The sequence below is a fragment of the Xiphophorus maculatus genome, chromosome 18, assembly GCF_002775205.1.
Source record: "Xiphophorus maculatus strain JP 163 A chromosome 18, X_maculatus-5.0-male, whole genome shotgun sequence".
Taxonomy (NCBI): domain Eukaryota; kingdom Metazoa; phylum Chordata; class Actinopteri; order Cyprinodontiformes; family Poeciliidae; genus Xiphophorus; species Xiphophorus maculatus.
The window spans coordinates 30,747,130-30,768,676 of NC_036460.1; the positions used below are offsets into that span (position 1 = coordinate 30,747,130).

A 21,547-nucleotide genomic window follows, 5' to 3' on the forward strand; every position below is an offset into this window, starting at 1 on the left:
TAAACCGAAGATCAGTCATTCCTAGCATGCAGTACACGGTAATGTCTGAAGTACGCAGTGGCCTAAAAAATAAATGTTTAAATACAAATACCGCCACTTAACTTCTTTAAAAACAACAATTTCAACAGAACAGCGCCAACAAATTGCGTCTTTTCAAAAGGAAAATACTGAAAACACGATAAGTCTTGTAAACGCAGAGCCACTGCGTGCTATACGTATCCTCCTAAACTATCGGTAGCCTTTTATAGCGCATGCGCGGCCGGCAGTTCGCGGTTGCGCCAACTGGAAGAGGATGTTGCTAGCAGCCAGTGTAGATGCACAGCCTTTTCACAACAATAACATTCACTAAAAATTTGCATCTCCACATCCACGAACTGAGGATTCCGCTTTGAGAACACAGCCGGATGCGCTCTTTGGGTCACAACCTCAGCACGTCCACATATTTATAGTTCCGTCTTCTTTGACAATGGGACTGGATGGGTTTGCAGCTTTACTGGACTGTTTTTTGGCAGAAGCAGAAACAAGAATCTTGGCTTGCCAGCTAGGCCGCAGATGGATTTTGTCGCCATGAGCAAGAGTCGACTGGCGATAAAATATTGGATTTATTCTCTATGCGTTTATATTGTCGCCGCTGCTACGGAGCCGATGCGTTTGTAGCACGATTATTTTCCATTTTCGCAGTTTTTTGTTAAAGGCAACAACAGAAGCTAGCAAGCCCGCTAGCTTCTCAACCTTGACTGGCTGCCGTCTTGTTTCACTAGTTAGCTCCGTTGGCTAGCTAGCGATCACTGGGCCACCAAAGCAGTTGGATTTAAACTTTCTGTTGAGGATCTACGTTCACTGTCTGGTACCACACTGGTACCGGTACCGCAGATTTCGTTTGCGAGGTCTGCCTCTGGCTGAATGTGGGACAAAATGGAGACCCCGACGATTGTGTACGATCTGGATACCTCTGGAGGCTTGATGGAGGTGAGGTTGCTAAGCTAGAAGGCCTCAGTAGAGTTACTTCTATGCATACGCTCGGGTTTCCCCCCGGTAACTCTGTTCTGGTTATCCTAACATTTGAAACTCGACTATTCTGTTGTCAAGCCTCTTGATCTCCCAGTAAAGTCAGCTCTCTGGTTTGGGAATGGAGGCCAGAAGCTGAGTGTGGCTGTGGCGCTTCATGAACCGTGTCTGAGGATACTCAGCTGCATGCCTTCCACCCGTTTCTGTGTGCAGCAGTCGTGGCTTTCATTAACACCGACTTGGGTTGTTTTTGCAGCAAATCCAAACTCTGTTGGCGCCTCCGAAGTCCGAGGATGTTGAGAAGAGGAGTCGGAAGCTGGTAAGAGACGTTCGGAGGAGCGGCAGGGCCACCAACCACGACACCTGCGACAGCTGCCGGGAGGGGGGCGACCTGCTGTGCTGCGACCACTGTCCGGCTGCATTTCACTTACAGTGCTGGTAAGATCCAGTGGAGGGAACAAGCTACAGCAGTGAGTGTTAGCCCAGTGGAGGTCAGCTGTACCGGAAGGTGCTGTTGGCCTCAGCTCTGGTTTTTGTTAGGGGTTTAAAATAAACTACGCAATTTTATCTTTGTGACTACATTGCCATTTTTTTTTTCGGGGGGGGGGAGCGATTAAATGTTAATTTTAATATTACCTTGCAGAAGGTCTCAACGCTTTGTTTCTGGCATAGATTTGATGAATAGAACAAGTTCAGAGTTTCCGCTGATGTATCTTCTTTCGTGTTGCTTACTGCCATCTTTCCCTCTTGTACAGGACTGCGTGTGGCAGGCAGGGCTCAAACACAACAAGCAGAACTTGTTAAATATAAATAAGTGTGTTTAATAGGCATGCAGGGATGATACCAGCACACTGTAGGTACTTCTTCCGTCCGATAGGGGGTGGAATTGAGTTCCTTGCTGCTAGCAGTGTAGGCAATGTTGCTAAAAATGGTGTTCACCATTCCTCTGTTTACAATATGGCGACCTCCCTGCTTTTTTTCTGGTCAAGCGCCATCTTAGTAATCAGCGTTAAAGTTCGACATAAAGGGTGAAGAGGCAGTAAATGGATTAATACACATTCTCAGATTCAGGGACGGCTTGTTCTGATCCGTCCACTGCATGTGTCTCCGTGTCACCCGGTTTTCCGCTCAGGGCGGTTTTCTGCTTGCATGTTTAGAGCTGAGCCTCGATGTCAGAGCATCTCAGGAATCCGTTTATTGATCTGCTGACGGCTTGTGATATGGATGGCCGTGTGTAACCTACAGATGACTAAAATATCTGCAGTTTGCAACTGGAAGCGGGCATTGCTGGGTGCTTCATTATGCGCGGTTTGTATTGTAATTCAGTTTTTTGTCCACTAGGTGGAGACAGAGAAGCTACTTTTATAGAGTTATATAAGGCATTGAAACCGATTTAGAGGCATTTTCTTCATTTAGCCGCGGCTGAGAATTTATTTTACGGTAATAGATATAGAAATATAAACACAGTTACAAAACAACTAAACACACACCATAAAACACACACCAATTAAACAACAATTGAAAACAATGTTATGCCCAAATCCTTAAGTATTGCTTATATTGTATTGTAATTAAAAAAAAAAAGAAGCTAAGCTATACAATGAAAGAATTAGCTTAATAAAATTCAGAAACGTATAAATAAACCTCTTTAAATGACAGTTATTAATCCTTAAACTTAGCAGACAAGCATCGAATGGCTGACATTTTTTTTTCTTACCCTAGCAACCCACCGCTTAGTGAAGAAATGCTTCCTCCTGGAGAATGGATGTGTCATCGCTGTAACATGAGAAAAAAGGTGAGTGATAAGATATTGGGTTAGTTGTGTTAACTGACTCTATCATTTCTAGTTTCTTTTGCACACCTTGGATACTTTGTATTGCAGATGCACAATGGATTGAATCATATTTATTGAATTATATTTGTCCCAATTGCAAAATAAAGCTTTGTGTCATTTGGGGCGGGGTGGAGTCTGTGAAGTAAAACAATGTGGGTTCATTTGGGGTTTAATACTACACAAAACCAGTATTTAATGGTCATGGTTTGGTGTGCTTTCAGTTTGCTTCAATTTTAAGAAACAAGTGTCATCTGTAGAACTGACTGGATGGATTCTAGGACAATAACGTCTTATATAGTTCATCTTATTAAGACATTCAGTAATGTTTTAATAAGACTGTCCATAAGTTTGCAGTTACATCCCTGGGATTAATCATAATCATATCTTATTAGCAAGTTTCAGCAACTGTATTGTTACGTTTTCTTAATTTTCTGCAGCACTACATTGTACAATGTACAACGTGTGGCTTGATAACTTGTTCATATGACATGCTTCATGTATAAATAGCCATCAGGAACACATAATGCTGTGTCCCTTTTTAAAAAGCTAAGGAGGTGGTTTAGATAATCTGCACTGGTTAAGAACCATTGTAGTCAATGTAATTAGAAAGTCAAACATCATACATGGAAAAATGTTGTCTAATTGAACTGGTTCGTGAAAATGCGTAATGTCTCCAACCTGAAAGCAGCTGAAAGTTTTCTCCTGCTGGACCTTTAACTCTCTCCTGGTTTCTTCTTGTTGCTGCCAGAAGCGTGAGCAGAAGTCTGAGCAGACTAATGGCTTCCCAGACCGGTCCTCAACCAAGCGTTCCACTTCTCCTACGAGCGAGCTAGAGGTGGGCCCCGGCCAGCTGAGGCTCGATGGCCTTCCGCCAGGGGCAGGCGCTGCGGGGCCCGGTCTGCGTGTGGCTCAGGTCCGCCTCCTGGACCGTAGAACCAGCAGCAGGCCCAGCAGCCGTCCTGGGACCCCGACATCCAACACGTCCTCCACCCCGACCCCATCAGAGGAGCAGAACGATGGAGAGGAGGAGGCAGCCGACCCTGAGGACGACGTGCAGGCGGTCGAACCAGACTGCGCGGCGCTGTCGGTGCCGGCACCTCGTCTTCTCAAGAGGCCCTTCCAGCTGCTCATTGCAGCAGCCATGGAGAGGAACCCCACACAGTTCCAGCTGCCCAGTGAGCTGACCTGCACCACGGCGCTGCCAGGTCAGTCCGTCACAGAGAGGGACTGAGAGGGACGCAGTTTTGCCCTGTTACTTCCTTGGTCTGGTATCGGTCTGGCCCCAGTCTATGTCTTATCCCCGTCTGGCACTAGTCTGGTCCAGGTCGGGCCCCAGTATGGCCTCAGTCTGGTCCCTCATCTAGTATTAGTCTGGCCTCGGTCTGGCACCAGTCCCGGTCTAATCCTCGCTTGGCCTTGGTTTTGTCCCAATCTTGGTCCGTCCCAGTCTTGTATCTGATGAGGTCCAGAGTCAGGGAGCTGGTTGCAGGCTTCCTGCTGCAGACCTATCATGGACTGTTAGCTGAATGTTTGTGGCTCCTGCATTTCCATGTCCTCTAATAAAACCTGAAGCTCCAAAATTTACCAACCAAGCTGTGCTGTGAACAAAGAGCCGAGCTGACAGCAGCTCTGTGGTCTAACTTCCGACTATGTTAGCTTGCCAGCCTTCTCAGCTGTTTTGTGTCTTTTGGTTGTTCAGGCAGCAGTAAACGAAGGAGAAAAGAGGAGCTGCTGGGTAAACCATTCAGGAGGCCTCAGCACGAACTGGACCCCAACGGCTTGGTCCCTCTGCCCGTTAAAGTCTGCTTTTCATGCAACAGGTGAGGCACCAGCGTTCACTGATGGGTCCTGCTGCCTAACCAGGCTGGTATCCATCCCGGCACACGCTATGTCCTGATGGACCCGGGTTCTCTCTCCACAGGAGTTGCAGGTTGGCCCCGCTGATCCAATGTGATTACTGTCCACTTCTTTTCCACATGGACTGCCTGGACCCTCCACTGACAGCTCTGCCTGCTGGCAAGTGGATGTGTCCCAACCACGTTGAGCATCTTGTGGTAGGAGAGAGCGTTCAGAGTTGACCGTTTGAGCTCCATTCAGCCGGTTTGCGGCCAGCTTCAGCTCATCTCATGTCGTGTTTTAACCCAGCTCAACCAGAGGAGCCTCAGCCTGTCCAGCCGCTGCCAGCTCTTTGACCAGTTCCAGGACAGGATCTCCCAGCATGCCGTCCGGTTGAACTTCCTCCGTAGAGTCCATCGGCAGAATGCTCCCAACCGCCGGACTTCTTACCAGCAGAACAAGAAAACCATTAAGGTACGCTCACTGCAGAGAGGAAGTCTTTCATTAGCCACATGTCGGATTTTACCTTAGTGTACAATTTATGCTTCTATTACCATGATAACGATTAGTTTGAAAACTACGTTCTGTGAAAGAGTGTAGATATTCAGGGCTCTGCTCTCTTATGGTTCAGATTTTATTTAATAGAGAAAAGCTTTTGTGTACAACTTGGAGCTGCTGAGTCTCTTTACATATGGAATCCCTCAAAGCTCCATACTTGGACCCCTTCTTTTTTTACTTCCTTTAAAATCTGTTCTTCACACACATGATGCTTCACTTTTATGCTGATGATTGTCAGATCTGTTTCATTAAGACAAGTTGAACAATACAAGAGTGCATTTCAGAAGTCGGAGCATGGATGTTTTTGAACCGTTTACTTTCTAATAAGAAAAAAACCATCGATTTACCAGTCGATCTACGTTCCCACCCTAATCTATGATCATGAGCTTTGGGTCATGACCGAAAGAACGAGATCACGGATACAAGTGGCCGAAATGGTAAAAAACCGAGGTACTGTTTAAACCCAGTGGCTGTTCTGAAGTCCAACCATATCTGGGTTCTTTAATGGACCCAGTCACTCGGGCTGCAGTCAACATGGCTGTTAGACTGGAGAATGATTTTAAACTCACCACACAGATCAGTTCAGTAATCAAGTCCAGCTTTTAGATATTAAGCCATTTCTCTCACTTTGATGCGTTCATTACTTCTCAGATTATTGCGATGCATTTTACGTTTCTGCCTCAGCTTCAGTTGCTCCAGAATGCTGCTGCTCCCCTTTTCAACTGGTACAAGAAAACAAGAACGCATCACTCCTGTGATAAAATCACTTCATTGGCTCCCAGTCCGTTTTCAGATTAACTTTAAACTTCTTTTATTTGCTTTATTAATGTTTTCACGATCTTGTCCCAGAGTTACTGTCTGACTTTGCAGTTGCATGTCCCATCATGCTCTCTCAGGTCAGCAGATCAGTTCTTGCTGGTTGTCCTAAAGTCGAGCAGGAGGGTCAGAGGTCATGGAGCGTTTTCAGCTGCTGCTCCCTAACAGGCCGATTCATTTCAATGTTTTAAAATCGTTTCTTAAATCTTCTTTTTGTTTTCTTTGCTTTTGGACTAAGCTTGAGGTGCTTTAATGTCTTTATTTTTATGTCTGTTTTATTTCTTTTAGTGTACAGTATTTTGGTTAAAATTTTATTTTATTCTCGTAAATGTTTGATTACTAAAATTGTATTGATGGTCAGTAAGGTGACCTGCTTTAAAACGAGGAACACGGGGAGACCCTGTTGAGGGGATAAGTTGTGTTCGGCTGGCAGGAGCCAGGCTGGTCCTCTGACAGACGTTGTTGTTACCCAGGTGCCAGATGCAATCAAGTCTCAGTACCAGAATCCCCCCCCTATGCTGCTTCCTGCTGGGGTGCATCAGGTTGAGTTGGTTTGTAGCGGACTCCCCCACCATCAGCCCGCAAAGCACCTGACCACAGAGCTGGAGCAGGAGGAGGTGGGTACCACAGCCGCCGTCTTTCACTGTCCACTCAGTCCTCCAGGAATCACCTGTGTAAAATAACTGGCGGCCTGTTCATTACTGCTGAAATGTGTGGAGTTACACACCACGAGGTCTGCTGTGGAAAGTCAGTAACAGAAGTCAACTGCAAGAACTAAAGATTTGGTGGACAATGTCTGAGAAAATAGTTAGTTTGTCATGAATATAAAATGAGCATTTAGAAAGAGGAAAAGAGTTGATTCCATTCCCAAAACCCTGACAGAGTCTGCAAAAGATGGATCAATTTCTGCGACCGACCGCATTGCTTTTTTTTTTTGCTATTTCATTTCTCCACTATTTATTGAACAAGAGTATCAATAAACAGCAATAAATTTGAAAATACGATGAAATGCAGTTACTGCATGCAGTTTAGTGATGCAAGTCGTCACATTTCTTTGTGTTTAATGGCTGACAGTGGGATCTTTACTGGGACATTTCCCCAGCCGTCACTTACTCTGTTAGTATTTAGTCCTAAGATTTAGCCTCAGTTTAACTTAAATTCATTCAAAGTCTTAAATGTGGAACATTTTTTGCCAAAACAACTGAATGGCTGATTAAAAAAAGAAATGAAACTGCTTATTGAATTGTGACGACTAATGGAAGATAATGTTAATGAGTAAGCCGACACAGAAGAGAATCAGTTACTGTTTGGTTTGCTGAAAACATTTGAACTGTTTGTTCTGCTTCCCACAGTGGCTGCAGGACATCATTGCTCTGCAGTGCAGCATCATGAGACACCTGTCCATCAGCCAGAAGGTCCGCTCGGCCACGCCCACCGACCTCCCGCCAGAGTGCGAGAGGAGGAGAACATGTGTTACATCAGAGGAGAGGAAAAGTCAGGCGGCTGAAGGAAGAACTTCCCCTGAGCCGCGCTCTAAGCCCTGCGGCGTGCCTGAGCCCCCCCAGGAAGCCCATATAGCCAGGGACGCCTCAGCAGAGCTGGGGGAGTGTAAGTGCAGCATGGCACCCTGCCCCAAATGTAGGAAACCCAACGGACCCCTGGCAGAGCTCCACCCTCTCAAAGCCAACGGACCCCTAGACTGTAACAGTGCCTCGGACCCCTGCAGGCCGCCGGACCCGCAGCACAGATTAAAGACTCACACAACCTCATCGTCGGACTCGGCCGTCCCTTCAGGGCTAATGAACCACATAGGAACGGAAACGGTTAAAAAGGATCCAGAGAGCACAACTGAAGCCTGTGCTCAGAACAACTGGCCCCCGGTTTGGCCCCAGAGCAGCCAGCAGAACCACCGGAGCCAGATGGAGGTCCAGGAGTTGTGTTTGAGTAGTGATGAGAAGCCTCCCTTCCCCCTCCCAGACGCACCGCCTAAAGGCAGCTATAAGCAGACCTCCAGCAAGCAGGGGCCCGACTCAGCGACCCCAGGTAGCCCCGGTCCCCAGCTGGCCACAGAACGTCATTGACCGAAGGCCCCCACATACTCAGGCGTACTTCACTGCTTCATATCAGAGAAAAACCACAGCTAGGCATCCAGCTGGCTCATTGAACCTGCTGGTATCCATGACGATTGAAGGAAATGAAGGAATTTGTCATTAGAGATGCAGGCAGTCGGTATTCTCCACTATGAAGTCTCAACCGTTCAGGCTCTGTTTGTGGAATCTCACAGGTTGCCTCAGTATGTGGGAGCCTTACACTATAATAATAATGTCAAATAATTTTGACATTATTTTCAATGTCAAAATTTTGTCTGACTCATATTCTCCAAGGTGAATATGAGTAGATACTCAGTTATTGCAGAACTTTGCAGACTTTAGTTCATCAGTGGCTCATAATTTATTGCTATGGCACCAAAGAATGTGTAAGGACGTTTTGACATCAGATCAGTAGTTTTTGTAGACAGCTGACCATTTTTCTCCTTCCATCAGTGATGGTGTCATCAGCAGTTGATCAGCGATGGGTTTAAAAAAGTTAAACCCAGCGCTTGATCTCATTGCTACTTGTGTTGTTCTGCATGTGTGTAACTTCTTACTGCTTCTTTGTAAGTTCTTTGAAACCAAACTCTGAGGTTAAACTAAGATATTGTTCTCAGCCTGTCATTCAAGATGACGTATTTGTAGATCCGGTCTGATCCACAGAGGCTTGAACACCGACCGTTAGTGGGATGTGTCCGCACAGAACCAATTTGATCGGGATCCCAGTTGATAGCTGGGATCGGTTTGAGTTAGTCTGGAGTAATCCTGATCAATATCAGTCAGTTCTTTGTGCTGATATAGTAACTGTCTCTATCAGCAGCTGCCTGATGGACTGACCGCTCTGTCTGCCACAGAAGACACTAGCTGGCTAGCTATATGAAATTAGCTGTCTAGCTAGCTGATTTTATCTGGTTAGCTAGTTGACATTAGTTGGCTGACGTTAGCTGGTTGGCTAGCTGACGTTAGCTGGTTAGTCAGCTGACAAGGCTGTTGTCAGACAGCAGTAGGGAGGTATTGGCTTCAGAATGGCAGGTAGCATGGAGTGAAAGTGAGCAGATAAAGCTGCCCACTCTGACCAATCAGCTGCTGTGTTCTGTCCTCTAGATGTAAAGGCTGGTCCTGGCCTGATGGACTGCCTCCTGCCCAGTGCCCTGTCCTCCATCAACACCCTTTCCTCTTGCAGAAACAGTGCCAGGGACGTTGGAGGTAAGTTACTCAGGTGACTGCAGCTCATGGTGGTTGCTATGGTGATGTGCTCTGATTGGCTTTGTGTGTGTGCAGGCATCGAGCTGGACAAGTTGGATGAAGAAACAATCCGGTTCCTGGCTTACCAAAGGATCCAGCAGCTCTTCCCTCCCAAAGCCCTCGGCAGTCCGCCACTCCTCGCCCCGGGCGTTTCCTCAGACCTCCCTCCACCGCACCATGACAGTAAGAGCGACCAGGTCTCTGCTGCTTTCCGCTTTACTGGGCGGAGGTGGGCGGCTAAAGCTCCGCTGCTGTCTCTGCAGGTCAGAAGGTGCAGGCTCGGGCTGTTTTCTGTCCCCTGGCAGGACGAGGACAGACGGTCAGCATGTGCTACAGGACGCTCTACATCGGATCTGGTAAGAGCTGCATGCTGCTTCAGCTGCTGCTGGTGTGGCTTCTTCATGTAGGAAGACTTGGATCAGGTCTGACCTGGTCCGGTAGCGAGCGGCTCACTGCCACAGTAGAGTTGCTCCCTCCAGGAAGCAAACATGTTCCATCACAACTATTGCAAATTCACTCAGCAATTTTCGTCAGTCATTGCAACTTTTCAGTAAATCTGACCAGTCACTGCTATATTGTGCATACACTTCATGTAAAGTTGAATGACCAATACGGAATTCTTGTTTTGCACTTTGACCCCTCCTCAGGACATGATTGGATTCATATTAATGGTGCTGTTTCATAAAGAAAATGTTATTTGCACTGTAAATATGAGCTGTTTTGTCTCTTTTGTCTTTCAAAAAAGACAACATTTTTTTATTTTTTTTGAAATTGTGCAGCAATAGATCATTTGATGGGTAAAAATAAATCTTAAGACAATGTGCTACTTTGACCGCAACACTTTGCAGTCGAAGCCTACTTCAGCAGTGATTTTAGGCCGCAGTAATCACAAAAAATATCACAGCATTGTGGAGAGACTGTAGAGTTGATGGTAAATTTGAAATGAGTGAAATGCATCCAAAACTTTTGGAAGCATGAACTGCAGGCGGTGATGTGACTGCGTTGTTTCCCACCAGGTGCTGACATGGACGTGTGCCTTACCAACTACGGTCATTGCAGCTACATATCGGGGAAACACGCCTGCATCTTCTATGATGAGGTACGGCTGTCGCATGCAGCTCCATGTGCTGCTTCCTGTCCTCCAGCTCCTTCATCAATCTGCTCCCTCTTATGTGTGTGTGTGTCTGTGTATGTGTTTGTGTGTTCTACAGAACACCAAACACTATGAGCTCCTGAACTACAGTGAACACGGCACCACAGTGGACAACGTCCTGTACTCCTGTGACTTCTCTGAGAAGGCGTTGCCGGCGGCGCCCAGCAGCCTGGTGGCCCGGGTCCAGGGACTCATCCGTAAGCTCAGCACAACTCCACATATTAGACAAAAACACCGTAAAACAGGCTTTACACTTTCATTGCTTTTAATAGATCAGTCATGATCAATAAAATTTGACTTTTTTGGAAAAAGAAAAAAAAATCCAAAAATCTCTTTAATGTCAAAGTGAAAGCTGATTTCTACCGCATGACAACACTACAATAAAAACACAGACACGATGATGGCAGAGGAACCCAACCCACCAAACCACCAGATCTGGAAGCACAACTAGTGCTTCCAGATCTGGTGGCGCCCTCTACAGGGCAACTCCAAGTACTGCCTGGGAAGTCCAGATGTTGTCTGCAGCATATCGGCAAACCTCTGGAGGAGGAGTGTTCCCGTTCAGCTGGAATCATCTCCATCTAACTGGATCGGGGGAACTCTGCTGCCTTACTGCTGTCGGACCTGACAGCCTTCTTGTCACCATGGCAACAGGGCTTCATATCCAGATCTGATCTTTGTTCTTTACACAGTCAGCTTGGTTTCACAAAGTCGCAGTGAAGTGGGAGCACCACGTCAGTGAAACATGCTAAACTTCATTATTTATTTCTAAACGACGACCTGAGGAAGGTGAGGAAACGCTCATCTGTCCGCACACAGGATCTGCGATCATGGGGGAAGTGTGTGTTTTCTGTCTGGGATCATAGAGCTGGACTATGAATCAATAATGTAGACAGACACAAGATCAATATCAATAGAAAATACATCTGATAGAATATTCACTGAACTCTGATCCCGAACCGCACAGCATTGTGGGAGATGGAGGTAGGCCTGTCACGATGACAAATTTTGCTGAGGGATTAATTGTCTCAAAAATTATTGCAATAAACGATAATATTGTTTGAAGACCATTTTAAACTGATGTAATGACATAATAATCCAAGCAATATCCTGCCAAAATTAGATGCATTTTATTTTCAAAAGAACACTTAACACTGGAACTGGTAAACAAAATAAACAAAACAACCAAAAACAAAAATAAAATGGATTCTCAGTCTCAACTTTCATTAACAAAAAACGCACTTGAATAAAAACTAAACAACATAAAATCAAAGTGGAAATAAAAACTACATTCAACCAAAAGGGTGCAGATTATGAAGTCTGATTGTTGCCCTTCAATAATCATTAGATTTAGATCACATCCAACTACCTGGTGCAATAGTTCACTCCTACCTCAAGCCCAGTTCACACTACAAGACCAACTAAGATTGTCGCTTACGATAATCGTCACCGATCATCCTGCAGTGTGTTACGACCAATCGGGTCCACTCGGTAGAACTTCGTGGCCGCTCCGATCTAAATCAGGCATATTCAACATGTTCCATTGTTTATCACTGCAGCGTGTGGGGTTGTCTCCCAACTGGGAGCGAGAACGCAGCCTGTTGAATGTGACAGGTAGCCAGTCAGAAAGCATAGAGGGGAAACCCAAAGAGCTGACATGGAACAACCCAAAGTCCAGCAGACATTGGAGATGATATGTGGAAACAACATTAATGTCTATTCAACATTTTGCGCAAAGAATATAGAAATGACAAGAGGAGGAGTTGGAGCGAAATTGCTACCGCAGTTGATAAACCTGGTAACTTTTCAGCTGTTCTTTGTTAACTTGACATAAATAGGTTATAATGATAAGGTTATTCATTCAGTCAGGACTTTATGCTGACACTAGCCACATGCATTGCAGGTAGATTCCAGTAAAACTTTGATTAATGCCTGGTTTTAAAATGAGTTAACTGGACTTGTAGCCATTACTATGTGTTCATATTGTTCTCAATGTAATTTTAAACATTAAAACGGTAAATACGAATTAACTGATGAAGCTTAAACACACAAATGGTAAAGACAAAAAACCCCCAGAATAACTCACCTCCACATCATAGTTCAGCAAATAAAGCTCCGTCCTCCACTCTTTTATCCAACGCCCTTTCTATTTGTTACATCTTTTATCGCTTAAAATAAGCTCACAAACTATCGCTATTGCTTCTACGTCATCAGCTGTGTTTGTTTACAATAAAATTCGCGTGTGATATAGTGGCCTTCACGGGGTTTTCTGTCTGAAATGTGAATGTCGGTGAGAGAAATCGGTTTGTGTGTGGTGTGTTGCTCTGGCTGTGTGGCTGGACACACATCACGGTGGAACCCAATCGAACCCGTTACACCTGCGCTTTTTTTGTCTGCTAGTTTGTGATCTCTTGGGTTTTGAAAATGGGTGACGATCAGCCAACAATTCTAAAATTGTGTAGTGTGAACTGGGCGATAAGGTAATGAGGAAGGGAAGGGTCAGTGGAGAGCACCATAGTTGAGCCTTTTTTCATCCAGTGTCATCAGTAGAAAGAGAAAAAGGCCGGAAGAAACGATAAAGTCGATAAACTAAAATTAGGTCGATAACTTTCATTTATCGTGTGATTAATTGATTTACTGTTCATCGCGACAGGCCTAGATTTAGGCAGAGGAAAGACCTTAGCCGCTCAACCTCTTATAGCAAGGTGATCATCAGCTAACTCACTCCTGGGTTCCCGTAGCAACAACCTGATGAGTAGAAGCAGTTTCATGTTTTTCCAGCGTGCCTCAAAACGACTTGAAATAAAAATATAACGGCGTGGAGTGGAAACTGAATAAGAGGAACGATCATGTCACCAGACTGACACATTTCAGATGTCATAAACACAAAACTAATCAATAATTAACGATATTAATATGAGACGCTTATATACTGATGCATTTTTCAGCCATATTGTCCAGACCTACTTGATTGTTCAGTTCTCTTTGCTTCACCTTTCCTAACCGAGCAGCTTCAGAACTGAAGCAGTGTTCTGCTGCTCTGACCCGGGCCAGCTGAGTGGGCCACAGAACAGCCAGGCTTACAAGCAACGGAACATCGCCACTTTAAACTTTTGCCACGTTTTGCATTAAATACACAAATTCTACAGTAGTCCTTGTTTTTCTTTGTCAAACCCATCGTTTTGGTCTGGATCTGGATTGACTTGTGCTGTCTGGACCAGAGTTCAGACAGGCTGGGGTTTGTTTTCATCTTACTTGTTGCCTTAAGTTCCCTCTTTAGAAAACACACTCTTTTTCAGATTAAATTTGATCTATTTATCCCCAAAACAATCCAATGTATGTTCTGCATATTCAGTAACATGAAGCTTTTTCTTTCCAGTGAAACGGGAACAGAGCCAGGATGTTTGAGTTCAGATCCAGTTCATTCCTCTTTAGCACTTTGGAACTCAGATGACAAAAAGTTACAAACTGTATTTATGATCGTTCTAATATGTGGATTAATCATTGGTAGTAAACATCTGCTGGAAAAGTAGGACATTAGACAACTGATGAAGGTAAAATGGGTATTTGTTACATTTTATTAAAGGTTTTTTGCAGTTTGGAAAATTTTTTTTTCAATGACAAGTCGATATTCCACTTTTTATTTTCTTTGGTTGGAATAAAAATGCTTCTAAAACCTCCATGTAGTAAAAGAAGTGAAACTGAAACGGTTCAGATTTTGTGCTCTGCTGCTTTTTTTTTTTTCCAGCAGAACAACAGAAGAAGAAACCTGTTGACTGGTTTTTAACGTAGAACATTCGTAGTGTTTCTGCTCTGCTGGTCACCATGACGACGCGTTCCTGCAGCCTGTCAGACCTGCTGTGTGTCATGTGATGTGTGCAGGTCGTAGCAAGAAGAGGGAGGAGGACAGGGTCGTGAGTGTGATGCCGGTGGGCGGCGTGATGAGCAGCCAGCCGCAGGGCGGGGCGGCGGCGGCGGCGGCGTGCAGCTGCAAGGTGAGCGGCTCCAGCCTGATCGGCGGCAGCGGCGCCGGCTGGGAGGGCACCGCCCTGCTCCACCACGGCAGCTACATCAAGCTGGGCTGCCTGCAGTTCGTCTTCAGCATCACTGAGTTTGCTGACGAGGAGCCGCCCGCGGCGCCCCCTGCTGGCTGCACCACCACCAGCAGCAGCAGCCAGAGCTCTGCTCCTGCCTCCACCTCCACACCCCCACGCCCCCCACCCAGCACCGCTATGGCGAGCAGCCCCTCCAGCCAGGACGAGGCGGACACAGAGCTGGCCCCCCCACACCAAGTGCCCGTGCTGCGCTACAACAATGTCCCATAGCCCCCCCACACCCCCGCCCCCCCGCCTGCTTTTATTTGCACCTTCTGTGTCACTATAAGGAGAAAGCTACCCAGCAGGATGGTCAACAGGGAATACTTTATTTTTTTCCATTTCAAATTGTTTATATTTGCATGAACTTGAAGTATTAATGACAATCTCTTCTGTTTGAGAATGACTGACAGTAACCTTGTTTTCACTTCAGACCGTTAGGACTTTGAGCAAAGATTATTTACTTGAGCTCATTTCTTTCCCACAGTATAAATTAGTTATGTATGATGTAACCTTACTGTGTCGGTCAGAACCATTTAGCAGTGACCTTTTTTTTTCTTCTTTTTTTTTTCTCCTAGTATTGAATTCCATGCATTGTAATTTCTTTTGCTGCTTTTGCACCACAGGTAGCTATAAATGTATGTAATCATACAGGCTTACACACTATATGTAAACATACTGTAAATGTAAATAATTCAGTGTTTCTCAGCTGGAGGAACTTTGGATTTCATGTAGATTTACCATTTTTTGGTTTTTAACTGTACAGTTCATGCAATTTGTGATACTGTGTAGAGTACCTGCAGTTTGTGATAAAACTTGTTCTAATCGTGTACCTCTGCTGTAGTCCATCTGTTTATACCATAATGTTTTAGCACTCATTTTACCATCATGTGTTGCTCTGTATATAGGCACTCTTTGTCTGTACCTGCTTGTCTGTTAAAACCTGTAAATACAGAAAGATTTTTTAATAACAAACTTTGTTCGAGTGTGATAGCTTATTGGTTTAGAGTTAGTTCACACCTTCCTGGAGATTGGTTGTTCATTTCAGAAATGGCAGCAACAACAAGGCTGCAAAAAGAAACACTAACTGGGTGTTGGGGATGTAGAGCTAAAACTAAGGTAGCCACACCTGCTAGTAGCTACCCAGCAGCAACTGAGAGCGCTAAAGCTAACTCGCTGCTGTTCACATTATTAGCTTTTTAATAACAAATCTCATATGCAGACAGAAACCGTCAAAAGATACGGAAATATCTGCTAAACACCTTAGACTTAAACTGCAAATGAACAAGACTATATAAAGGTTAAAAAACGTTTTCAGTTCCAATGCAACTCTAAATGTATCGTAAATTTTTTATAGAACTTATGACAGACAAGTGTTATAAAAAAATTATAGCTTTCAAAGTGTTTTTACACATAGAGCATCACCTCGCAAATGTCTCAAGGCACTTTGGAAAAGAAATGTGTTTTATACATAAATATTTCAACAATTCCATCTAATTATATACAGCTTCAAAGTCAAAATTTCCAATTCTATCCTAGTTGCAATAATGCAGTCAATGTTAAGTTATTTTATGGTTAAAAAAATTGTAAAAAGCATTCTAAGGAAAACTGGCGTCGTCAGACTGTAGGTGTTTGAGAAGAGCTGACCGAAGCGCTCCATGTTAAAGAATACGTTTTAATGGCAGCGGTTGGCCCTTTATCGGAAAGAGTTTGGCTGTTGTTCCCCACAACCACTACTTTATTCGGATGTTCACAGATGATTTTGTTGTGACTGAATAATTAACCGGAAGAAGAGTGCTGTCTCTTCTTGTGGTGTGATGACAAGAATAACTGATAAAACTGCTACAAGGATTGCCTCTGTGTTCTCTGTTTCATAATGAGGCTTTGTGGTACCACCAGGTCTTAGAGCTCAGAGTTTGGGTTAAACATTTTGGGACTTGTATCCTGGGTTTGCTGAACTGCGGATGAAGAACAGCCTCCTCTGAGTTCCCTAACCCATCATGCTCTTTGTGATTCCTCTGATCAAACTGGTTCTGTTTTAGACGCCAGGCAGCTGGTGGTGTCACACTAAACAAGAGCCCGGTTCCTGTATTGGTCTCACCTTTGGACTCACACCTGGGTAATTCTAATTTGTTGAATTTTGTTCATTTGTGTCCCTTTGTAAAAAACACAGTTTAATTTTGTAATTTACGTCTTAGAGTGTTAAGATGTAACAATGTTAGGTTGTTGACTTTGCACTTGTTTCAGTTTTACAAAAGCAATAAGATTTTAACCACTGATAGATAAAAAGTCAAATATCTGCTTGTAAAATATGCAGATTATGTTTAGTTTTCTTTCCATGTACAAGAGTCGTTAACGTGACAGTAAAAGTCCTAACCTGAAGTGTTGTCAATATGAGCTGGAATTGTAACATTTATTGGCTCTTTGACCATTGATCATAGAATATGACTTTTTGATTATTGCTAACACAGAAACCATCAGTTTGGTTGCATTTAAATAAAAGTTTAAAATTTGAATTATTTTCCATCAACTTCATTGCTCTTTGCTAATTTGATTGCTGAAATAGCTCACCTATCAAGTTAAGAACAATAAATCCATTTATCTGTCTTTCTATTGACTGTTTTATTCATTTTAAAAATACATAATGCATGTTTGACACTACACTGAATGATGTGAGATTCTCTTTGAAATGATTCTATATCAGATTTCTACAGTTTTTATATATATATATATATATATATATATATAAAATTCTGCTGTGAATATCTGGAACCAAAAGAGATTTTCTGTTGCCAGGAGAAATATCTGAACTGTTGATGGTAAACCAGAGGAATCCAATTCCATATGGATGAAATGTCATCCAAACAAGGATTAAAGGAATTACATACAAAATCTTTGAAGAAGCTGCTTAACTTTCTTTGGCCAACTATAAACCTCCCATGACATTATGTTTTTAAAAAAAGAATAAGATGATAAGTCACGTTTGTTACCCCATTACTATATTTTGAGTCATCATGGATCACCTGGGTCTTCTGAGAATTTTCATGATCTTTTCTTTCTGTGGGTGGTGCAGTGTGATGATGATGATGATGATGAGACTTGGAGTCCCGCCCACTCAGATCATGGGTGCTGCCTGACTGGAATGACACAGAATGTTAAAACGGAAAATAGCTGAGAGTGCTGTGAGGCTCAGAGGCAGGAACCATGTCTGTTGTGCTCCTGGTTGTCGGTGTCGTTATAGGAGTTGCCTACATTTACCGTCACATTGTGGTGAAGGGCAAGAGATGCACGAGCAAAGCAAAGCTACATGGGAAAACTGTGATTGTCACTGGTAATTCAACTTTTTTCTTTTCTACTGCTCTTCTCTCCTGCCTTACTTTTTGCCTGACACTGCTGTTTCTCATCTGCAGGCAGCAACACTGGCATAGGGAAGACGACGGCCATAGACCTGGCTAGGAGAGGAGCCCGAGTGATTCTGGCCTGCCGCTGTAAGCAGAGAGGAGAAGCTGCTATGGAGGAGATCAGAAGGGTGAGGTCATCTCAGTGGTCTTATCACTCAGTCATTGGTTTCTTTCTTGTGAAGGAACAGTGGAAGGATGTGGTACTAACAAATAAATAGAGATGTTTATATTTGTAATAAATGGAGACATTTTGTGGAAAATCAACCTGTCACTACTAGCTGTTAGTCTGGAGCAGGCTGACTGACTGCTCTCTGGTTCTTGCCTGTTGCAGGAGAGTGGAAGTAGCCAAGTGGTGTTCATGCAGCTGGATCTGGGAAGTCTCAAGTCTATTCGCAGTTTTGCCGAGTCTTTTCTGAAGTCTGAACCTAGATTGGACATTCTAATCAATAACGCAGGTAGGACTGCTCAACTACATACCACGCATATATCATCCATGATATCAAGACTGATTATTCTTAGGCTTGTTTTAGGTAAATTCCATTGCTTCAAACTTTTGTTCCAAGAAAGCACTTCCCATCTGCTATGTTTGCTTGTTTTTTTTCTCCATTGTCAAAATGATAAGAACCTAAGATAGCAGATATGTAGACAGTTATTTCACAATCATCTTAGCCTACAGGATTCCATGCTGGACCTACGAAGTCAAGGTAACCCTGACTGTTTCATTCATCTGAATGGTGGAAAATGTATAACCTCTGAGAAAGGTCAGGTGAGATAAACTCTTTTTAGCTCGACATCTTTACTGATGAATACTCTCATTGTATTTGGCCCCAGGTATTTGCCTGCAGGGTCAGACAGAAGATGGATTTGGATTAATGTTTGGTGTCAACCATCTGGGTCATTTCTTGCTGACCAACCTGTTGTTGGACCGGCTGAAGGAGTGCGCACCCAGCAGGATAATCAATGTGTCGTCCATGGCGCACAACTTTGGAAAAATAGATTTCGACTGCCTGAACAGTCACAAAGCTCTGGGCTTGGGGACATCCTTCATACGTCTTCTCCAGATCTACTGCGACAGCAAGCTGTGCAACGCTCTCTTCAACCATGAGCTAGCCAAGAGGCTGCGAGGAACTCGGGTCACCTGCTACACTCTCCACCCAGGTCAGTTTATGTTTTGACAGAGTGAAGCCCAGTTGATGTCGTTCAGATGAATCAAGAAGCAATCTGTAGAGAAGAGAGCAGCGGCATCGCCAAGCTGAGTTCAGCTACTGCTGTAACGAAGACCACAGAGTTTTAAAGTGAAACTGTTAAGAATACTGGAGCTAACTTTTATCTGTTTTGGTCACTTTCAAGTAACTGACCCAAACTCCTTCATACATCAGAGTTTTTGTCTAAGTTACTAAAATGCATGTTCATAGATATAAAGACAGGCTCAGATATGCATGACTCAGTTAATCATGCTATTTGTATTTTGTGTTAGGCTCAAATATGAGTTATTGAGTTTGGTTGTCAAACCATTTTTAGTGTTATGTTGGTCATCTCAGTGGTCTTATCACTCATTCATTCATCTTTATGGAGGGATTGTGACTCAAATGCCTCAACAGTGTTGGTTCAGTTTGTAGGTAGTTTCAGTTCTTTTAAGGTTCTGTTGCACCAGTTCATTTGAGTTCATCTCTAGACTTTGTACCACATTTTTCAGTCAAAATGTTCTAAATGCAAAATGGCATCCTGCCTGCATGAGCAAATTTGAACCAAGCACGATTTAACAAATCAAATGGCTTTTGAACTGTGCATGTTAGCCAATCAGCTCCTGTCTGTTCCTGTTGGAAAGATTTTCAAAATATACAACTTTATTTATAAAGCACTTTAGAACAACACTGTTGTGCTGTTCACCAAAAACAGCTAAAAACATCAACATGCTTCTCTCTGATCCACCAGAGGATCTTCCAGTCTCCATTTGACCTGACAAATATGTTAATCAGCAAAATGTGATGCAGATAATAAGACGTCTACTTCACAATAAGATGTTTACTTCACAGACATCTTATTATCTAGAAGCAGAACAAATGTTGCTCGCGTTCAGCTAAACAGCCAAGATGAGGAGTGAAACAGATGAAGAACTTTCTGACACATACACATTTATACATTTGCTTATTGAAATATGTTAGAACAACTGAGAGTTCAGGGAGGGACACACTCACCTGCTGTATTTGTATAACAGGTTACCAACCAGGCATGACAAGCATCATTCATCATTTCACCTTATCTACTTTGTGTTGTTGCAGGAGCCATCAGCTCAGAGCTTGGTAGGAACACTGGCTTGTTCCTACAAATCGTCCTCAAACCCATCACCACCTTCTTCTTCAAGAACACCATCCAGGGATGCCAGACCACCCTCCACTGTGCCCTGCAGGAGGGCATCGAGCCCCTCAGTGGACGCTACTTCTCCAACTGCACCGTTAGAGATCTGTTTGCTAAAGCCAGGGATGATGCTGCTGCAAAGAAGCTGTGGGAGATCAGTGAGAGACTGTGTGGTCTTGTCTAAGGCAGAAGGAGAAGCCTCCGTTTAAACCGCAACAAGGACTTGTGTTTTCTGCTATCTGGTAGTAGGTGTAACTTGATGGCCTCGCTTGATTTAACTGACTGAAAACTGTGGCTAAAACTAATCAAGTGATGGAAGCTGAAATGATGGCAAGTATTACGATGCATGACCAAATGTATAGTAATGGAAGTCTGAAGAGTCTTTCTGAGCCACCTGAATGCAGATGTGTTTCAGATGTGAACCCGTTGATTAAACTTTCTTCTTCTGTAACTCGGTTACATGTGTAATGTGTACAGATACCAACCAGATAACGTTTCCTCATACCCAGAAGTCTAACCTGTTTGTGTTCACATTTTAAATATATTGCATCTGTTTTAGTAATGACTAATGAATTAGTACTGAAGACTTTCTTACTAGTGAGTTCAAAATGTTTTTAAAGAAGTAAAAAAAAAAAAAACAATAACCAGTGGAAAATAACCAGTTGGGAGATTTCTCTTGAGTGGTTTCTGGTTTCGCAGGTTTGGTGGGGTAACAGGATGGGTGGGGTGACAGGATCCAACTGTCAGCTTCTTACCTGGATGACGTAAGAGAAAATACCTTAGTAGACATTTCAAATGACATAAATAGCCCCTGATTATTTAAGATTCTGTTTTATCAATAATAACAGAGATTACTTAAATCTTCAATCTGCTTTAACGGACATTGTATAACAAGACTCACTAACTTTCCAGAATTGCAGAGTATTATTATCTTATATTTAAGTAAAAATATAGGAGACATATACCAAGACAAGCCACTGTGTGGATTTAGCAGTCAGATAGTGAAGAACGTCTAACTGGAAAAGTACAGCAGTGATCCTGTGTGGAAATATTTAACCCTAACTGAAGCTCCTCATTCCTCAGACAGTGGATCCACATTGCTGTTTGACTCTCTCACATGGGAGGACAACACACAAGGGTTCACACTGGGATGT

General features: G+C 43.6%; 2 protein-coding genes across 2 annotated transcripts; both read left to right on the plus strand.

The window, feature by feature from the left end:
- Positions 1–291: 291 nt before the first annotated feature.
- Positions 292–15,609, plus strand: phf12 (PHD finger protein 12). The gene is made up of 15 exons (XM_023351095.1): positions 292–969; positions 1,265–1,446; positions 2,731–2,803; positions 3,591–4,047; positions 4,542–4,662; positions 4,764–4,896; positions 4,988–5,152; positions 6,526–6,669; positions 7,405–8,095; positions 9,247–9,348; positions 9,424–9,570; positions 9,651–9,743; positions 10,404–10,486; positions 10,599–10,737; positions 14,423–15,609. Exons 1-15 carry the CDS (start codon positions 904–906, stop codon positions 14,863–14,865), a joined length of 3,039 nt encoding a protein of 1,012 aa, XP_023206863.1. The 5' UTR covers positions 292–903; the 3' UTR covers positions 14,866–15,609.
- A 2,182-nt stretch (positions 15,610–17,791) lies between these two features.
- Positions 17,792–20,844, plus strand: LOC102229618 (dehydrogenase/reductase SDR family member 13). The gene is made up of 5 exons (XM_005807470.2): positions 17,792–17,965; positions 18,045–18,163; positions 18,367–18,490; positions 18,867–19,193; positions 20,318–20,844. Exons 1-5 carry the CDS (start codon positions 17,839–17,841, stop codon positions 20,575–20,577), a joined length of 957 nt encoding a protein of 318 aa, XP_005807527.1. The 5' UTR covers positions 17,792–17,838; the 3' UTR covers positions 20,578–20,844.
- The last annotated feature ends 703 nt before the right edge of the window (positions 20,845–21,547 follow it).

What these genes read in the sequence shown, in the direction of transcription:
- phf12 (XM_023351095.1), top strand. Translation starts at nt 904, where the DNA reads ATGTGGGACAAAATGGAGACCCCGACGATTGTGTACGATCTGGATACC. An exon ending in CCTCTGGAGGCTTGATGGAG is followed by an intron (nt 970 to 1,264) that starts GTGAGGTTGCTA and finishes TTGTTTTTGCAG; the next exon opens with CAAATCCAAACTCTGTTGGC. An exon ending in CCTGCATCTTCTATGATGAG is followed by an intron (nt 10,487 to 10,598) that starts GTACGGCTGTCG and finishes TGTGTTCTACAG; the next exon opens with AACACCAAACACTATGAGCT.
- LOC102229618 (XM_005807470.2), top strand. Translation starts at nt 17,839, where the DNA reads ATGTCTGTTGTGCTCCTGGTTGTCGGTGTCGTTATAGGAGTTGCCTAC. An exon ending in CTATGGAGGAGATCAGAAGG is followed by an intron (nt 18,164 to 18,366) that starts GTGAGGTCATCT and finishes TGCCTGTTGCAG; the next exon opens with GAGAGTGGAAGTAGCCAAGT. An exon ending in CTGCTACACTCTCCACCCAG is followed by an intron (nt 19,194 to 20,317) that starts GTCAGTTTATGT and finishes GTGTTGTTGCAG; the next exon opens with GAGCCATCAGCTCAGAGCTT.